The sequence below is a fragment of the Armigeres subalbatus genome, chromosome 2 (genome assembly GCF_024139115.2).
Source record: "Armigeres subalbatus isolate Guangzhou_Male chromosome 2, GZ_Asu_2, whole genome shotgun sequence".
NCBI lineage: Eukaryota > Metazoa > Arthropoda > Insecta > Diptera > Culicidae > Armigeres > Armigeres subalbatus.
This window is the reverse complement of record NC_085140.1, coordinates 375,066,862-375,087,762: the sequence shown is the minus strand read 5'-3', so window position 1 is coordinate 375,087,762 and position 20,901 is coordinate 375,066,862. Positions and strand designations below refer to the sequence as shown.

The 20,901-nt window shown below is 39.0% G+C and overlaps 1 protein-coding gene and 1 non-coding gene across 2 annotated transcripts; both read right to left on the bottom strand.

Annotated features, from left to right (window-relative positions):
• Positions 1-3,950: 3,950 nt before the first annotated feature.
• LOC134210126 (uncharacterized) lies at positions 3,951-5,884 on the bottom strand. The gene is made up of 2 exons (XM_062686151.1): positions 4,964-5,884; positions 3,951-4,418 (listed from the first exon to the last, which is right to left on the bottom strand). Exons 1-2 carry the CDS (start codon positions 5,882-5,884, stop codon positions 3,951-3,953), a joined length of 1,389 nt encoding a protein of 462 aa, XP_062542135.1.
• A 12,946-nt stretch (positions 5,885-18,830) lies between these two features.
• On the bottom strand, positions 18,831-18,910 carry Trnal-uag (transfer RNA leucine (anticodon UAG)). Its single transcript has one exon. It is a non-coding gene; the product is annotated as a tRNA-Leu (tRNA).
• Between the last annotated feature and the right edge of the window lie 1,991 nt (positions 18,911-20,901).

Here is a 20,901-nt window from a genome sequence, read left to right as displayed (position 1 = left end):
GCTTTTTCCTCCGAAAAATCGAGTTTTGTCAGTTCCGCGCCCGTTTGTATCGTGCCTCGTTCGCCCTCGTGCGGTGTTGCAGCAATCTCGCCAATGCTGCATTCTTCTCCTCAACAAACTGCTCACATTCGCCGTCATACCAGTCGTTTCTCTGATCCGGAGCCACCGTGCCTAGTGCAGCGGTTGCGGTGCTTCCAATGGCGGATCGAACATCTTTCTAGCCATCTTCAAGAGATGCTGCGCCTAGCTGCTCTTCCGTTGGGAGTGCCCCTTTCCAGCTGCTACGCGTAGTCTTGGGCTATTCTACCGTCTTGTAGCCGCCCAATGTTTGGCCGCGATGGACGACTCCGACGCGTGTTGTACACGGTCGAGAGTTTTGAGCGCAGACATACTGCAACGAGGTAGTGGTCGGATTCAATATTCACACTACGGATGCTTGTTTTGAAAGGCGGCTTATTGGGCCTGCGCAAACCTCCTGCCTAGAAGTAGTACTGGGAGGTAGTTCCTGGGGGAAACGATGGCGGAGCCCAAGGGAGTTTAGTCGGTATTACCGGTACGGTCGAGTCCGACACTCCAGCACACTTCCGTACGGTAGTTTGGCAACTACAATGCACAAGTGCTGGGTTAGTGTGTAAATGCGTCCCACCTAACACCAAGACTTGGGCTTGTGCGCTTTGAGCGGCACACGGTCGCTTTGGCGGAGCCTACTTGCGGATACATGCAGCTTTTTATAGAGGTTTAACAGTGCCCACTGTCAAACCCCACCATATCCTTGGCAGGCGCTACAACTCGAAGATGGCCTGGGGAGGGATCGTCAAGCCCTTGTACATAGTCCCTGTTGCCCCCTGCTGCTACTCGATTATGAACTCAATATTTATTAAAAACTAGTTGACCCGGCAGACGTTGTCCTGCATAGTAGGCGAATATTAACGTTGAGAACTGCCTATATGTGAGGTTCCCATACGAATCTTTATTTCAGTATTTCATTATTTACTCCACCTAACTAATGATTTTAGACTGGGGAAATATCATATAAACCCGTCGGAAACGATAACGAACATATTTGCTGAAGGAGTGAAGACAATCCATCCAGCCGTTTTTGAGTTATGCGGATACGAACACAGACCATTTCATTTTTATATATATAGATTAGATGGATATAATGGGCAGGACATATTTCAAGTGTGCCGCTACAAAAAAAAAACTATTTGCTCATAGGATGAAAAAGCTCTGAAATCATTGCAGGTTGAACATATTCGCAAAACAGCAACTTGAAAGCTTTTTACAACCTTCACCCTCTCCTCTTCAGAAAGAGGGGGTGTCCCTTGCAATATTCACATTTTTCATTCTGTAGTCTAACCTTTTCCATGGAATTGCCCTATTTCTCTACTGGAGGAAGTTTGCCAAGATAAAACCGTGAAGTCTTTTAACATTTTCCTTGTAACATTTTCCCCTAAGACCCCATATAATTTTTTTCTTGACCAGAGTGTGCCAGATGCTGAAGGTAGCTGGGTTCGATTCCCGGTCCGGTCTGATTTTTTTTTTCAGAAAACCCCGGAATAGGCCTTAAGATCTATATCCGTAACCAGAGATCTTTCGGACTGTTTCAAAAGTAATGCGTTTTGTGGTAGGGTAAAACGCAGTCTTCACGAAAACATGAGCGGCGCTGAGCTTGAGTGCATATTTGACAAGTGTATGTTCATCCCGAGCGCGCGCTCTCTCTCGGGTTCGTGTTTACTGTCAACACTGAACATCGGTGCAAAACATGAGCGCGGCGCGCTTCAGCTCAGGCTTGAGCTCAAGCTGAAAACTCAGGCTGTGAGCTCATGCTGTGTGCTCAGGCTGTGTGCTCAAGTTGGGTGCTTAGGCTGTGATCATAGGCTGTGAGCTTGAGACACAGTTGACACCGAGCGCGAAGCATTACATATATGATACGCATGTTTTGTCTATTTCGAATTGAGGGCAAATGAACGAACACGAGTTGGAAAAAGAAATGAATATACACCCGATTCTGTTTTTACACGGATTTTTTGCAAAGTTGTTCCATTTCGCATGATTAGTCGAGAAATCATAAAACTTTTTTTACACGGATTTTCAAATTTTGAACTGAAAACTTTTTTTACACTGAACGCATCCCCCGTGTAAAAAAAGAATCGGGTGTATAGCCTTTTTGTTACACCTAGGTGTACGAAAAAGGCAAAAAGTGATAGATTTAGCTTTAAAAGATTTGCAAAGCAGCTAAAAAGGATTACTTTAAAATTATACCATAAGCATGTACATATATGCGCAAATGGCCTATGACTTTGATACAAGCAGGAAATAATATATGCAAACACAATTCACAAGGCTTCTACAAACAGGTGTATGCGAATAATTTGAGTCACCAAATGAAGTTTAATCAAATTCCATAATAGTAGTTTGTGCAACTAGTTGCAAAAAGATGATTTTTTCAGCACGAGTTGTACGTTTATCCAACGAGGCTTGCCGAGTTGGATAAATACTACGAGTGCTGAAAAAAATCGAGTTTTGCAAACGAGTTGCACACGCTATTTTTTGCAATGATGAAAAATGGGCTTTAATATGATAAATCTATACCAAAATTGTACAATCGAATTTACTCCACATGATCATTCATGCCAATAAATTATGTTGCGGCAGAGAACAATAAGATTCCATCTTATCGTGCCAAATTGCATAGCTTGAAAAGCTATGAAGCGATGGATGCAATTGCCTTTGGAAAATTGTGATGTTATGTCCAACAAACCATTTCATTTATTACGAGACTCTTAGAGTACACTATTTTAACACTCACCCAAACTAATTCAGCTAAATGTAGTCAAGTAACTACTGTCCCAATGTATTGAGTTGCATAATGGTCATTAAAGCACCCATTCTGTTGGTATGGAAAAGTAGGCCGTTTTATCACTCAAATGACAACTGTAAACCAGGTATTATGATCAGGAATTGCAAAGGAATCCTAATAAAATTGTAAAGATGCTTGCATTTGCTATTTTTTCGTAACAATATAGTATTGACTTGATTTTGTCTCTCCCCGATTTTGTCTACCCCCGATTTCATCACGTTTCGACCCGATTTTGTCATCCCAAAAATTCTTGAAAATTTTGGCCGTTCTTTTTATTTTTGTAAATAATACCGCAAACAACAATGGTTCCCAAGGAATAATTTTGACCGCCTATGGTTTGTTATGAATCATTTCTGAGAACTTGTCAAGAATCTTGTAAGCCTTTTCGACAAGAAATAACGGGTTCCATTCACGTATTTTGCCTTCCCAAGGCATACACTGATTCATATTTGTAAAATAAATTAAAACATTGAAAAAAATTCCCATTTTGTCACATTATTTCCTATTTTATCACCCCAAAATTCACCAGGGATGATAAAATCCGGATATTACTGTATATGAAATCAATTTCTATGTTATTTTCAAGTGCTATAGCATTATGGTTCTTGAATAGAAGTTCATCTGCCATAATCTGACAAAGTTAAATATATCAGCGAGTTGTTTATAACGGTATAAATACACCAATATCGACAAAGTTCATTTAAAAGTCGTTATAAATTGTTAGCACAAACATGAACTCAAAGACAAATTATATTACATAAGAGTTAATTGTTTTTTTTTTTTTGCACACTAGGTGTACTGAAAGCGGTTGTAAACTAATAACGATAAATGAAAAAGGCATCATCACCGTTAGCTTCTCCTTCAAATCAAATCAAAAATTCTGAACCCAGACTGAAATAGGATTGAGAATGCCAATACTGTAAATTCTCAGATATTATTGCAGATTTTTTTTTGTCATTTTATTATTAAATTATAGAAATAAACTATTCTTTAGCAATGCTTTAAAACGATTTATTATCAACAGTAAGCAAACGAATTCATATTTATCTCACAAAATAAAATGTAAAATTAACTTAAACTTATCATTTCAAGCCATATTCTGGTGCAATTGGTTCATTGCTGATGGGATTAGATCTCGATTACAACGGATTGTCATCAAATCATTTAACATTTCAGATGACATTCGTAGGCGATGTTGTTCCAGTAATAACTTAACTGCCGAGAAACATCTTTCAACAGAGACCTGTGTTGCTGATGCCGACAGGGCAATCATGGCCAGCTCGTACAGTTGTGGATCTTCATAGCGTCGAGATTCCCAATACTTGATTATGTCAGTATTTACTGGAAGACGTTTCGCCAACTCTAACAGTTTCACTTTGAGGTCAACTTGCGAAGGACACAATCTGGACGATGAAGCTTGTTGGCATTCCTCTTCCAGCAAAGCTTCCAAATCATCTTCCACCAGATTCTTGGGTGCTTTACTAGTTGTTACCGGATTCTGTTCCGGCGTCACCTTGAATGTTTTCAAAATGGTGCTCACCTTAAGCATATGCTCCTAATCAAATGAAAACAAAGTAAACATAAAGACTAATTGTATTACAAATTGCCAGTAATCTGTTACTGAATCTAGTTTTTGAGTGAATAATTTCATGTACAATATTTATACAGATTCGAAAAAATGTTGGCGATTCAAATAGCGGACAAAAAACTAACAAGAGGATTAATACTACAATTATATATTTTATTGATAAACAATGCATCACAAATGTTCATATTCCAAATCTTTGCATGGGAGGTTGAATTTAACATTGAAATAAATTATATAGATGAAATTATTGAAAAAACTTTTGGAAGTTATGTATTTCAAAAAAGTTGGGATTTTGATTTTTGTCGCGAAATTCCATGAAAAGAATTTCACAAATGGCCTTGATGACTACTAACTAACTAGAATCATTGTAAAATCTTAATTTCACAAATTATCCTTACTGAATACATGCCATTTGCTAGCTTTTTACGAAATATTTAGGCATTACCCATTAGTTTTACTGTCTCATTGTGAAAAAATTTCCCTATATGAGTTAATATTGATAAAATACTTACAATCGCAGCTTGTTTATCCTCGGTTGTCATATACGGTGATTCCATAAAACACCATCTTTGGTCGAATAGCATTGCTGCTCGGAATGCTTCGTTGTCCATCATTGTTCTCGACCGTTTTGTAAGGGCGTCAACGGCAGTCCCGACAAACCTATTTCCTGCAGGAGTTTTTTTCATTTGAAGTTGGCACATCTTGATGAATTTGAAAATATCTCCCAGGACTAGATCATTTGACTGCACATTTTTTGTAACTGTATACATAGGTTCAAATGCCGCCACAAATTCCTCTACATAAGCCCATTGCTCTTCAGTTAAATGTAGCTCAGGAAATTTAGCACCCAAATCCTTGAAGAATGGTTCATTCTTACGGAGTGAGTTGACCATTTCAAATAAGGATCCCCAACGAGTCTCTACGTCAATTTTCGGGAGTGGTATTTTTGCCAACTCGAAAAATGGACTATATTCCGTTTTACGACATGACTTCACCATCTTTCGGATGTTCTTTAGAAGTTCGTTCTCTGTATCAACAGCGTCCTTCACTACTAAATTCATCGTGTGGGCAGCGCATTTTAATGTGCTTATACACGATGATACATTTCCCGACGCAAAAATACCTTCTACGGCTTCCAACATTTCATCAACTTCTGCGTCAAGCTGGGCTTCATCAACACTTTCCAATTCTTCAATGTCTCCATCGATATCATCAACAGTATCTTCGGTTGCCACCTCATTCGCATAACCGTGTAATTCAGTGTCGAGAGCTAATTGCTGTGATTTATCCAGTTCTGCCACACATTTTAGCATATTTTTCCCATTATCAGTGGTGCAGGAATAGATGTGCATAACATTAGTGTTATGCTCCTCCAATACCTCTTCAATTCGCAACTTCAAATTTTCTGCTGTTTGACGCGTTTTAATTTCCATCATCGAGAGGGTTCGTGTTTTGAATTTTCCATCGACCAGTACCCTTGCATTAATGCCAAAGATTTTTCGGTTGTACCGTTGTGCCCCATCGAATTCCAAACAAAATAGTGTATGAAGCTCCTCGGAAACAATGCTCCGTATTATTTTGGCAATTTTTGCAATGTCGGAAGCGATGGCTTCGCCGTATGCTGGTATATTGAGAGCTTTTGCTAATAATCCAATCGTGCATTTGCAGGACTTCGAGTTGAAGAAGTTAAGCGGGATTGATTTTATTGCGGCCATTTCTACCAGAGAACAATGAAACTCAACGGGATCGACATGTACGGTTATTGGTTTCAATCGTTTAGCTGGACTGTTTTGTTGAGTTTCATTAGATTGATCACATTTACGCTTGTACGCTGTTATTCCAATCTGACACGCAATTTCCGGATGAAGTTGAGCTAGGTGTCGTCGCAAGCTGCTCATACTATCTTTGAGTTTCCCTGAACATCCATCAACTTTGCATTTAAAAACTTTTTCGTTTTCGTCATAGGCAAAGAAAAGTGCTTTGATGTCAGCCATCTTAACCAATGTGCCTAATAAATAAAACAAACGCATATGTTCCAGATCACTGAATGGAAAATGATCAACATTGCTTTTATTGGGGAAATTTTTGTATAGTTTTTTCATCCCAGGATGTTTTGGTAAGAAATATCTATGAGGTTACGATTAAATTACTTAGAAATATCATGAATTTATAAATCCCAGACGGACATTTCAGATTCAATTCTATTTCGGCAACTTTCACGGGTGGTATCGGACATCTCGACTCGAAATTAGCTAACAATACTGTTACACCCTATCATTATAATCACCTTGATCTCTTTATTAATAACCTCTAGAATGAGCCCTTTTCTATTCTCCGTGTAAAAACGTCAGAAAGTAAAAAGTTACCGAACGAACGTAAGGAAAAAACATGTCCGCGGTCGCGTGCTTGAACGAATGTATATTTAGTGAATAAAGATAATTTGTTAGTTAGCTGTTGTGTGTTAATTTCTCTCGGCCGTCACAACAGTTCTGGCGACGAGGATGGCGGGTTCGGATGAAGTAAATTGTGCTTCTAGTCGTGCTCACAATGGACGCATTGCTGCTACTAACCGTACTCGTGCTGAACGTGGTGCTGCTTGCGTTCCGCCACCAAGCTTTACGATAGACCCCTTTGATTGACGGAAGCTCAAATGGGGGCTGTGGGTGGAAAGACTGGAAAATGCATTCACTATTTATGCAATCGCCGACGTAGAAGAAGGAAAAGTTTGCTACTTCATCATATGGGTCCGGAGAGTTACGACATTATTTGTGACAAAATCGCACCTGAACTTCCCCGTGAGAAAACATATCAACAGATTGTTGACACACTGGAAATGTTTTTCAATCCCCGACCACTGGAAATAAGTGAAAATTTCCGGTTTAAGTGCTGATGCAAAGTTGCAGCATCGCCGGATGAGTCCATCGATGAATATTTGGTTGCACTTCGGCGGATTGCAATCACTTACAACTTCGGTCAGTACTTGGACACTGCACTCCGTAACCAACTAGTGTTTGGCATCAAGAGGAACAACATCCGTAGCCGGCTGCTGGAAAAAAGTCAGCTCACATTGCAGGACGCTCGTGATATCGCTGTGAGTATGGAGTTGTCCAAAAAGGGTGGAGCTGAAATCGAAGGCAGCCAAGGAAAGCTGGAGGTAAACAAACTGCAACATCAACCAGGTAAGCGGATCCATTCGAAGTTTCAAATAAGCGAAGGCTAAAAGCGTTTCACTCAAAAAGCAAACAGTGCACACTTGGGAGTGGCATTAGTTGCTACCGTTGTGGTGAGAAGTCACACCTTGCAAATGTTTGTAAGCACAAGCAAACGGAATGCCGGTTCTGCGGGATGAAAGGGCACCTGGAAAGAGTGTGCATGAAGAAATCCGACTCAAAGCCAAGTGGTGCGCGATCGGGCGGCAAGCAAAACAAGGTGCAAACAAATTTCATAGACAATTCCGATAATAACAATAATGCTTGCTACGATGTTCGTGAAGTGTGTTCGGTAAATAACATTTCGGACAATGACAAGTTTTGGATGAAAGTGCGGGTAGACGGAGTGGAGCTCCGGTTCGAAATAGATACGGGATCACCGGTAACTATCATGAGTGCGAACTGCTGGAAGAAACTTTTGCCGGGCGCGATCTTTGCGGAAATGCGATACCAATCTCGTGAGCTATTGCAACACAAACATTGAAGTGCTCGGGATAACTGACACCTGTGTCGAATACGATGGACAAAGCACTCGTTTACCGTTGTACGTCGTGAAATCGGAAAAGCATCCACTAATCGGGCGCGAGTGGTTGAATCGTATGTCGGTCGATTGGAATGCGCTGCTGCGGAACAGAAGTGCGGTCAATGTAATACAAAACGGTATTTCGCGATCGGATCGAGCTAGTATGAACGATACGGGTACTTCTACTGCTGCGTTGAAGGAATTGCTGCAAATGTTTCCGAAGGTTTTCGATGAATCTATTGGAAAAATCTCGCTGGTACAAGCTCACCTGCCATTGAAGGACGGTGCCCGTCCTGTCTTCCTGAAGGCACGCAAAATTCCGTTCAATATGCAGAGTGTGGTTGAAGCAGAGCTTGACAAACTCGAGGCGGAAGGAGTTTTGACAAAGGTCAATCATAGTGATTCGGCGACACCGATAGTGCCTGTTAAGAAGTCCCACAATCGTGTGCGTATCTGCGGGGATTACAAGCAAACTGTCAACCCGAATCTCGTCGTGGATAAGCATCCGCTTCCAACGGTGGATGAGTTATTCGCCTCTCTTGCTGGTGGGAAGAAGTTTAGTAAAATTGACCTGGTACAAGCGTACTTGCAAATGGAGGTCGCTCCGGAAGACCGCGAAGTTCTCACCCTGAGCACTCATCGAGGTCTGTATCGTCCGAATCGTCTTATGTACGGGATAGCATCTGCACCGGCTATCTGGCAACGTCAAATGGAGGCGCTGCTCCAAGGCATCGAGGGTGTCAGTGTATTTTTGGACGACATCAAAGTTACAGGACCCGACGACGAGACTCATTTACGCCGATTGGAAGAAGTATTGCGTCGTCTGGAAGAGCACAATATACGAGTCAACAAAAGCAAGTGCGAATTTTTCGTCGACGAGATAGACTACTGCGGCTATCAAATTGATAGCGAAGGGATTCATAAAATCCAAGATAAGGTGGAAGCCATCCAAGAAATGCGGAGGCCAGCCAACAAAGATGAGGTGCGTTCCTTTGTGGGGCTGATAAACTACTACGGTAGATTTTTCGAGATCTAAGCACGGTACTGTATCCTCTAAACAATCTTTTGAAGAACGATGTGCCGTTCAAGTGGAGCGAACAATGCGAGAAGTCATTTCGGGCGGTGAAGGAGCAGATGCAAGCGGAGACCTGCTTGGTCCACTATTCACCGGAGCTGCCTCTTTTGTTGGCTACCGATGCTTCACCATACGGAGTTGGCGCTGTGCTGAGCCACATTTTCCTGACGGATCGGAGCGACCAATTCAGTTTGCGTCGCAAACGCTGAATCGTACCCAACAAGCATACCTGCACGTGGACAAAGAGGCGTACGCGATTATTTTCGGCGTCAAGAAATTCTTTCAATACTTGTACGGCCGAAGATTTGTTTTGGTTACGGACAACCAAGCGGTGACTAAAATATTTGGGGAACACAAAGGATTACCAGTTATGTCCGCTCTGAGGATGCAGCATTACGCAACGTATTTGCAGTCGTTCGATTACGAAATAAGGTTCCGGAAGTCAGCGGACAATGCCAATGCCGATGCTTTCTCTCGAATACCCCTTAAAACAAGTGATGCAGAAAATGTGATCGAAGAGTCAGACTTAGTGGAAGTGCACCAGATCGAAACACTCCCGCTCACAGTTGCGGAGCTGGCACAAGCAACTGATGAGGATACAACCGTGAAGAATCTGATCCAAGGAGTTAAATACGGCGTCCAGGTCGAAGGCAAAGATCGTTTTGGAATTGACCAGAGTGAGTTTGCAATGCAAAAAGGGTGTCTGCTGCGAGGAATACGAGTGTATATACCACCCTCCCTACGGCAGCGAGTTCTGGCAGAGCTACATTCTACGCACTTCGGCACAACAAGGACGAAATCACTGGCAAGAGGATATTGCTGGTGGAACGGTTTGGACAAAGCAATAGAGGAGATGATCGCGAACTGTGTGGATTGCCAGTCGGTGAGACCAGAGCCGGCGAAGATGTCATTACATTGCTGGGAGACCCCTACTGCACCGTTTCAAAGGGTCCATGTGGATTTTGCGGGACCTTTCATGGATACATATTTCTTTATTTTGGTCGATGCGTATACAAAATGGATGGAGGTACGAGTGTGTAGTTCTATCACTGCTGACAGTACAATTCGGATGTGTCGTGAGATTTTTAGTACTTTTGGGATTCCGTCTGTACTTGTCAGTGACCATGGTGTACAGTTTACTGCTGAACAATTTCAGCAGTTCCTTCGAATGAATGGAGTGGTACACAAAATGGGTGCACCATACCACCCCGCCACTAACGGCCAAGCAGAACGGTATGTGCAAACGATCAAGCAGAAACTCAAGGCGATGAAGTGTACGAAGGCACAGCTGAACGTGGAACTCTGCAACATTTTGTTGACGTACCGCAAAATGATACATCCTGCGACTGGACAGTCTCCTGCGATGATGATGTTCGGCCGGCAGATAAGATCGAGGATTGACCTGATGCTACCTAAGAACGAAGTCGTTGATACGAAGTTCCATGTAGTGCGAGAATTCAAAACCGGTGATCGTGTACGTGTTCGAGATTTTCTATCTGCTGATAAATGGAAGTTCGGGAAAATAGCTGAGAAGGTTGGAAAGCTTCGGTATGCTGTCCGCTTGGATGACGGGCGGTGTTGGGAGCGTCACATTGACCACATTGTTAATGTAGGCGCTGAACTTCCGAACACTTCAACCAACATTGTAAGAGCGGAAGACCTGGAACACTACACACAAGGTATGGCTGCGTCTACATCGGGAGCGGTGACTCCGGTACGTGCTAAGGTGCCATCAACGAGTACAGTTGTTCATACTCCGAAGATACGAAGTGATCAACTACCAGTTCAGCCAGATCCTGATCCTGAATCATCGACAGTTCCTTCCGTGATTAGAACTGTACCAGCTTCTACGACAGAAGCTGAACAACCTTTGAGGCGTTCTACTAGGGCAGTGAAAGCTCCAATTAGATTGGACTTATGATTTTTTTTGCAAAATACTCAAAGAACTTTCGTTTTACAAAGGGGAGAGATGTTACACCCTATCATTATAATCACCTTGATCTCTTTATTAATAACCTCTAGAATGAGCCCTTTCTATTCTCCGTGTAAAAACGTCAGAAAGTAAAAAGTTACCGAACGAACGTAAGGAAAAAACATGTCCGCGGTCGCGTGCTTGAACGAATGTATATTTAGTGAATAAAGATAATTTGTTAGTTAGCTGTTGTGTGTTAATTTCTCTCGGCCGTCACAACAAATACTTTGGCAACATACCATTTCATTTAAAAAAACCCAGATTAATCCACCTACAGTGAGATTTTGACCCTTCCTTAGTTATAAGGAAATTTTTTCCAGACTCCAGTAATTAAAACGATGAAAAACTAATCAGCTTCCCACGGCGATTTACCGTGAAAGTGACAAAATAATTGCCTACCCAAAGGCGGATGTCACGGGTTGAGTGACAACTCAACGAATGATAACGTACTGTACTTCATGCTGCCTATCTATAAGACGCTCATCGGATTGAATAACTATTGTGACATGGTTAGTAACTATCGTAACGCTGGTTGCATATATTGGACTCGTAATTTCCAGAGACCTCGATATAAATTAATCCAGAACTCACTAAATCAATCATTGATTTGAGCGAAACTCAATAGCGTTCAATAATAACATATAATTCGTCTAATGAATGCCTACTTTGGTAAAACTAAACTTGTTCAATACCTTAAAAATGAGCGAGATTTTTATGGTAGTAAATTTCAGAATTTGCACACATACGCACACATACATGCATACAAGTGATCTATTAGTGTCTCAAAACATGCTCATATTTGCTATCTAGCTTTCACTGAAGAAATTTTTGAAATCCCCTTCAAATTTTACGTTTTGGCTTTTCTGAGAAGATTTTTTGTACATACTTCTATATGATCCTCAATTAAAATCATTTGTTTCTTTGAAATAAATCATAAAAATAGGCATAATTCCATGTCATATCATTTGTTATAATTATATTTTCAATGTCAACGTGAATTTGTTTAAAATACCATACATTTTATTTAATAATTCACGAGATTTCTCGATAGATTAATACGTAACACACCTGCGTAACGCATACAAAGTGAAATTATAGACACTTCCGAAGGAAGGGTCAAAACTGATTAATCCACCTATTATCGCCTTATTCGTGGATTATAAAAAAAATGTATTACTTTCACCTTAACTCTTGAGCCCACAGTCCAATCGGATGGGCTCAAGGATTTTCAATCTTGCACTGTGGAAAACACGAAAATCATAAAATCCATTATTTAAAAACAACTTCAATGGAATTCGGGGCTTAGTGGTTTCAACCTTCCCCAAAAAACCAAGGGGGGAAATTCCCGTAGAAAAAAGCGCGAAAAACCTTTTAAATCTCTGTAAAAATTGACCCTAGTGTACTCAATCGAGTTTATTTGTTACCCTCGACAGAGTGCAAAGTCTAGTTGGTGGATATTTAATTTAATCGCGATCGAACATTGCATTCAAAGGAATGGCGAAAATCGTGCTTGGCTTTGAAATTTTCGAAGAAAAGTTCGGAAATGAATTGGATTTGGCGTAAATTTATCCCGCTTTGAAGTTTGCATCGGTCACATTGCTTACATTTTAGAAGTGAAATGATAAGCTTGAGCTAGATTTTCATTTCATACCCATTATTATTTTTGCTTATACTACCTTATACACTATTTAATATTGATTAACGCTAGCTCTTCCAATCGTTTGTTCTTAGAAAATGTAAACAATTACAGAAACACTCGCACCGGCTTATCCAAAACGGCTATAGGTATATATATATACGCATAAATCAAACAAATTTGAATAAACAAATCATTGATTACTTACTGTTTCATACGACGAATGATACAACAATTATAAGTTAATTTAAAAAAGTACAATAAAACTTATTTCACCGGAAGCGTAAGCAAAACAAATCGTTAAACAAACTTTCCCTGAGCATGAAATACTACCATTGAACATCAATGTTTTGAGCGCCGCTCTTAGCTGCGCTGAACCAGCTGTGTGTTTCAGCGCGGCTTTGAGCGGCGCTGTGAGCGCGGTGCAAAACATGAGCATTCAGCCAGCGCTCGAGCTTATGTTCACTCCGACGAGTGTAGGTTCAAACCCGAAGCGAATGTTCATTCGAGTGCGAGAGCATGGCTAAACATCTGCACTTCGCTGCACCTTGAAGACTGGTAAAACGTCCTATCGTTGTGGTATGTCCTGATGTTGCGGTAGTGTTAAAATAGTCCATTTTGGATATAATAGCATTAAAAACAATTGTGGATACGCCAAAACTCATCGAATTAACGACTAGAACAGCTTTTGTTTGATAAAATTCCGTTCAAAGTTATGAAAAATCTACATTTTTCATTTAAAATTTGAATCCTTTGAGCCTATTATTGCGGTACTGCTAAGGTCCTATTGTTGTGGTATCGATTTTCATAAGAATTGCATGCAATACCGCAACAATAGGATTGACCTTGAAAAAATGTCGCAACGATAGGCAACTGCGTCCTATTATTGTGGTAGTTTGTTTTTATGATGATAAAAACAAAACAACATAAGTTTTGCACAATTGACGTAATATTTACGAAATTATAGTTAACGAGCAATCTATACGACTACACCAATGTGAAAAAGACCAACAGGTAATTTTTAAATAATTTTTGAAATCAATTTTGTTTTGACACGGTGCTTAACTCCTCCATAATAGGTCGTTTTACCCTACATAGAATAGAACGCGTTCATTGCATATGTTCATGTTGATCCACTTCGCATGCAAGCCTAAATGTTGTACCTAAAACATCCGAAGCACTAAGCTCATTTAAAAAACATCCTCTGAAACTAATCCTAATTAGCCTCATATAAAAGCTGAAACTTTTTTTTCGCTCCTATAGGGCGTAAAAAGAAGGAGCGTTTTTTCGAATTATCAGCGTAAAAATAGGGGAGTAAAAAGAGGAAGCATAAAAAGAGGTTTTACAGTACAGGATTTCGAGATATTTCAATTTTTACTTTAATTATCGATTTTTTTCGGTGTCAAATAATGTTTTTGACAAGTGTAATATTTTCTCCATAAATCCCTTTTAGTCCCCTACAATTCATACACAGGCAGTTTTTTCGTACTATGAACGATTTCCAAGTTTTTTTCATTAATTTGCTCAAAAACACATACGAACTTTGTATAAATTACTGGAGGGTGGCCATTTTTTAAAATTAGTGGAAAATGGTCAGTCTGCTGTGCCGAAAATATGTGCAAAATTTTATTCCAATTAAAAATGATCATGTTAAAAAATCGTTATTTACGTGTCATTCTGCGTGGAATCTGTCAAATGGCTTGTGCTAAATTAGTTTTTAACTAAATCAGCTTAAATTTTCGGAGGATACGCAGAACATGAACAGAACATTTCTACAAGTCAGCTTACGAAACTAACAATTTGGAGACAATTCTTAAACTAAACTCAAAATTGATAAAAATGTAAATGTTACAAATATGCGATCATGGGCAGTGTATATTGTCGCAAATTGGTACTTGGGATTAGTACCTTATTGCTATACAGTTGCAATGTTAGTTCAACATCTACCAGTGAAGCTGCAGGGATCCCATGCTACCTTCATAGATGTCTCGGCAAAAAAAGTTTGTAGTAATGGGTTAGGTAAATGATAGGGAGCTCTATTCGACAATATAGAGCGTCTGTCAATATAAATAAATGCTAAAAATTTATTAAACTATATTCATTAATTAACTTACGAACCGTCCAACGGAGAACAAACCGGATCTTGTTAATGTTCCACGTATCGTTTTGACTCAAATCCCTAACATGACTCATATAACGAACACACATTTTAGCACCCTCAAAATAAGAATTTCATCGGTTTTCCGTACGGAGGACCAAGAATGAAAACTTCGCAAATAAGGTACAAATGATCGTTCAAACGCGACTGTTCGGAATATGAGTCATGCTCAGAATTTGAATCAAAACGGTATATACAAAACACCTTCAATCGTTGACCGACCGCTAAAAACAGAACCACAAACTCGGTTTCGTGAATGTTCCGTGGAAAATTTTGTAAATAATTGATATTTTTTTATATTCTTTTTCAATGAAAAATTCTGATTTCTTCATGATAAATTCTACTAGAGAGATATCGAGAAAGGGAACACCGAATGCCGTTTGATCAACTAGTTTCAAATTTGTTTTCTAATTAAGTGAAGTGAAAAGTGAGATATTCGAAGTGAATAGTGAACAGCGAGAACCTAGTGGTGAGAAATGAGGTGTTCGAAATGGGTAAAGAGTAGTGAGAAGTGAGTACTGAGAAACGGAAGTGATTATTGAGTAGTGAGATGCATGAAGTAATATAGTAGTGGGAAGTTAGAAATAAAAAGTCAAAAAAGTGAGTGCTGATAAATGAGTAGTGAGAAGTGAGATATGATAGTTGCGAAGTGAGAAGTATGATGTGAGTAGTGAGATAAACAGAAACAAGGGGTGAGAAGTGAGAGATGATAGTGAGTGAAGTGAGATGTTGAGTAGTAAGAAGTGAGTGGAGAGATATAAGACAGAAGGAAGAACGAAGACAGAAGAAGGAAGAAGAAAAAAGAAAGACGGAAAGAGAAAGAATCTCGTTTCCTTACTATCCATCCTCGGTTTTTATTTTTCTTACTACTCCCTTCTCACAACTCACTTCTCACTCCTCATTTCTCACTTCTTACTATTTACTGCTTACTTCTCTCTTCGCACATCTCACTTCTCATCTCCTCTTCCCATTACTCAATTTTTATTTCTCGCTTCATACTTCGCACTACTCATTTTTCACTTTTCACTTCTTACTTCTTATATCTCACTTCCGACTTCTTATTTCGTACTTTTCACTTCTCACTACTACTTTGCATTTCCAATTTATCAATTCTAACTTCTCACTCTCTTCTACTCATTTCTCACATCATACTTCGATTTTCTCATTTCTCACTTCTCATTTCAAATTTCTCACTTCTTACTTTTAGTTTTTCATTTCTCACTTCGCACATCTCACTTCTCACTCCTCATTTTTACTTTTCACTTATAACTTTTTATATCTCACTGACTTTCTCTCTTATTACTTTCCACTTAACTTTTCACTTCTTACTTCAAATATCTCACTTCTCTCTTTTTACTTCTTACTTCAAATTTTTCACTTCTCACTTTTCACTTCTCCCTTTTTTATGTGTTAAAAAAAAACATAAATAAAGTTGAACTTCTCACTGCTCATTCCTGACTTCTAACTTTTTATTTCTCACTTCTGATTTCTCATTTCTTACTTCTCACCTTTTACTTCTCATTTCTCACTTTTTGCTTATCATTTTCACTTCTAACTTCTAATTATATCGATAATGTGGACTGATTCTGACAACATCGAGTTGTTGAGGTGAAAATGCATTGAGAAATTACTTCGAATTAGAGAGTATCGAGTAAGAGATATAGCGACCTACGGAGAGAACGCGGTATGCTAGATTCAAGGGACTTTGAAAGTAAGGGAAATATCAAGTTACAGAGCTTCGAGTTAGAGAGAGTTCACTGTATTTACAATTTTTAATTCTTTTTTAAATAAAAAGCTTTTAATACCCCTTTGGTTACTGGAAAATTATTTAATGTTTAAGAAAATTTAGCATTACGTAGGGAAGTTGCATGTCTACCGATTGCTTTTTTTTCAATTTCCCTTATCTATGAAAAAGTTTCATTTTTTTTATTGGAAAACCTAGCACGCTCTTTTTGATATTTCAAACACTTGAAACTTGAACTTCGGATGTTTAAAATAAAATTTGGAGTGATATTTTGAAAACTATCGTTCTAACATATCGTGGCTAACTTTGGGGGAAGTATGGTGAAATTGCATTTAAACTGAAAGTCCTTAGGAAAAAGCCCATTGATAGATATCCAGTAGCTCAAGATGAGCCATCCACGGGCACTGCATAATTTCAAAAAACCTCCCATACTAATTTAAAAAGAACGTCTTTTCGAGATTTCAAAACCACGTTATATCTCTATGGTTACAGTTATCTCTCTGGAAGGTGTATGGCATGAATTCTTCAAGCAACTGTTTTGTATTCATCCTGCATTCGCTATTTACCCCTTAAATGGAACTGTCCCTTTGAGTTCTTCGTTTGCAGTATGAACCTAAACGTATCTTTAATAATTAGCACATCATCATAACGACAATATCGTTCATTTATCTCTCCCATTAAATAGCTCTTCCACCAACTGCCATGCAGAATTAAGCACACCCACGTACACACAAACCATCCTTTCACAATCTTCACTTTCCTTATTTCAACATAAGTTTACTTTTCCGCTACGTTCCCACGATCAAGTTCGTTTCACCCGTCCTCCATGGAGTCCGTACCTAAATGAATCATATCATCGTTTGATGCACGCTTGCCTCCTGAACGGTCCATCGTGCTCATCTTATCACGTAGGGGAAAAAAGGGAAAAATGGATTTAAAAGTTAACATGTGAATGGCAATTTCTCGAGTAGATCTGCTTACAGTTCTCCAAGGTCCCCTGTGTATTTGTAAATTTTATTATTGGTATCATGGCCCACCAACTCTGTTCAGCAGTAGTCTATATACATATCAAAAGCATTAGGTATTTGTCTTGAAATAATAAATAATAATAAATAAACGTTTTTAACTCATAATTCGCACAGGTTGAAGTTATTCGTCTAATTTATTTTCATGCATTTGCACTGCTAATAATGTTCAGTAATTTCAATTAAACAGCTAAGTTAACAATAGGCTTTTTTTTCATAATTGGGTTCATTCATTTGATGTTTCACAAATAGATTATTTTTTTGTGATTATGTCTCATTTGGGTCTAATCCGCAATAGTCTTACGATTTTCTAGCTAAGCTACACTATTTTTAAATCTATGTGCAATCTGGATTATTTTCTCTCTTGGCTCTATAGCACCACACGTGTATTAAAATCAATAATCATTTCGAGAAGCACTTTTTACTCATCGAATTCTTCCCATCTAGGATGGCCTGTAATAGACGTGTGCACCATTATAAGGAAAAATGATTGGCGTCAGACATACCTATTTTTTATAGTCATAAGTGTTAATAAATTTATGAAGCTCCACATGCACGGGATTTGACGTCATCGTGAAAGTTCTTCCGGGCTGTGTAGTCAACATGATGCCTCTTATATTGCCAATAATACTAAAATAAGAGGAAACCGTTGGAATTGATTAAGTAACCTATATGACTGTATTCTTGGCAACCTAAAGAAGATGTTTCTTTTCAGGGAAAATATATAATAGAAGTTAACACCCGATGGCGCATCTGTACACGGAAGCATCAATGAACATAAGAACATCATCGTTAACGTTGCCACTTGTTCATGATGATGAATATTTATTTTAGTAGTACACGGATCAAAGTCGTATGAGTAGAATTTTCCATTTCCCATCTTATTTGTTTCTGTTTGACCTCTTGAAACAAACAAATCAAATTCAATTGGTTCTTTTTCTACTGCAGAGAAAAAGTGAAACTTAGAAACAAATCTACCCCAGCTTTCTACTAGCTGTTTTAATAAGATGGGAGTTATGGAGCCCATAAAAAACACTTGACAGCGGTGGGATTCGAACCCACGCCATTTCTGACTGGTGCCTAAAACCAGCGCCTTAGACCGCTCGGCCACGCTGCCTTGATGAGAATAGCCCATCGTAAGGCAAAGCAGAAAATTGAAATTCACTGCGGTGTGATTCATGCGATGCGACTCAAACGTTGCCTGATAACGCATCTGTTCTATAGTCTGCGGTATGGACAGTTGAAAGGCAGTAGTAGGCAAGGCAGACTAGTGCGGAAGCACTGTGCGCTGCTGACGACTATCTGGTGTTGGACGACGAGGGTTGCCCCGCACAGACAAACGTTTGCCGTACCAACGAGCTTTATTGCGGGAAGAACGCAAAGGGAAAGAGCTCGAAAAGCAGCCAAGCAGACGGTGTGCGACCATCATCGGGGTTTAGTCAATGATGCGGGAGTTTATTAATAATGAAGGAATTGTGATGAGTAAAAGGGTTTGTAATGTGTTTTTACTGTTACGTATTTAAGTAAGTTTTTGGAGTACTTATACTGTATTTATAATTAATCAAAGTCATAAAGTGCTATGTTGCTCTTTCTCGACAATGAATTAATATACCTGGACGGGTTCAACAATTAATGAAAGTAATAGTGAAAATAGTAATCATACTTTCAATGAGCTTAAGCCTTAAGCAATAATGTCCTATTTGCGAATTTCAAATCATTATTGTGCATAATGTCACCAATAATAAATAAGTTTTCGTTCAAATGCATACCATTTTTCACGCTGTTAAATAGAAACTGTCCCATTACACTGAAACAAATTTATTCCATCTCTTCTGATCGAAATGATGCACTTAGTTCTGTGTGCGTCGATTGTTATGTTATTACGATTCTATAGCATTTAAAAACTGTGGGGATAACAGTCCAAAATGCACCGCTTAAGATTTTTATATGTTTTTACAAATATAAACAGGAATACCGATTATTATGTCTGAAACTCGTTTTATGCATATGCACAACATGTGATAGATTTAGTTCGGGAAAGGTTCGATGGGGTTTGATCCCACGAAACCAGTACATTTCACAATGATCTCCTATTCAAAACAACAAGGTTTTCATGACGCATTTCATTAACGCATTTACAAAATGTTTTTAAAATGGGCCAAGGGAAAAACTCCCGAACGGTGGTGTGAAATGTCTGTATTATTTACATGTAAAATAATCGTGAACGCATGGTTGTTTGTTTTTGCTTTTCTCGTTTTTTTTAATGGATTAAACTTGAGTGAACAGGAAGGGATTTTGCTCATATTTTCCATTGAATTATAATGGTAATATTCGTTCATAAATACTCTACAACAGATTATATGAATGATTTTATGAGTGAGGCCATTTTTCCCCGTGGGAGCATTATGCAAGTTTAAAGATCGGTCGATACTATACACTGCCAAAAATATCTATATTGCAATAGCTCCACCCTAATATAATCGATATAGAACCACACATAAATTATATAATTCCTAATTCGAGACCACACATAAAGTTTATTTGGATATATATTTTATTAGTAGCTCGCGTGGAGAATGATTATGTGTGCGCTGATATACATCATAAGTTAAAACTATGGATTTTTGCCAATAAATATGTGTGGATTTTTGGTAGTGTAGGAAAACATAGCCCATCAGGTATAAGAACGTCGGCTCCAGGGGCACGTTCATCTCAATTTGAGAGTTTTGTGCCATCGTATTCACAGCCTGACGGAACAGAAAGTGAACAAAAAGGAAGGGAATGTGAATGGTAAAAAAAAGGAAAATATTGGGAAAAAGGGCCCTTGAAGAGGGTATACAACGCAAAGCGTACAAAACCGTATAACTCCTTACCACAACGGATTATAAATAACAGAATACTCTGATGGTCGGATCCATAATCGGATACACAATTATCACAAACAAATGATTTAACGCGTTGAATATTTACCACGAAATAGTTCAGTCGGCAATGACCTGTCAAGGCCTTGACTAAGACACTGCAATTCTGCAATGGAGTTGACTGAAGCGAGAGCTTTAATAGCTGGTTGGCTCTCTGAACAGAAGTCGACCGATTCTAAGAGTTTGA

Excerpts from the sequence above, each read along its gene's own strand:
- LOC134210126 (XM_062686151.1), bottom strand. The coding sequence starts at position 5,884 with ATGGAAATTAAAACGCGTCAAACAGCAGAAAATTTGAAGTTGCGAATT. Across the intron at positions 4,419-4,963 it reads AGGATAAACAAGCTGCGATT|GAGCATATGCTTAAGGTGAG; the intron begins GTAAGTATTTTA and ends TCATTTGATTAG.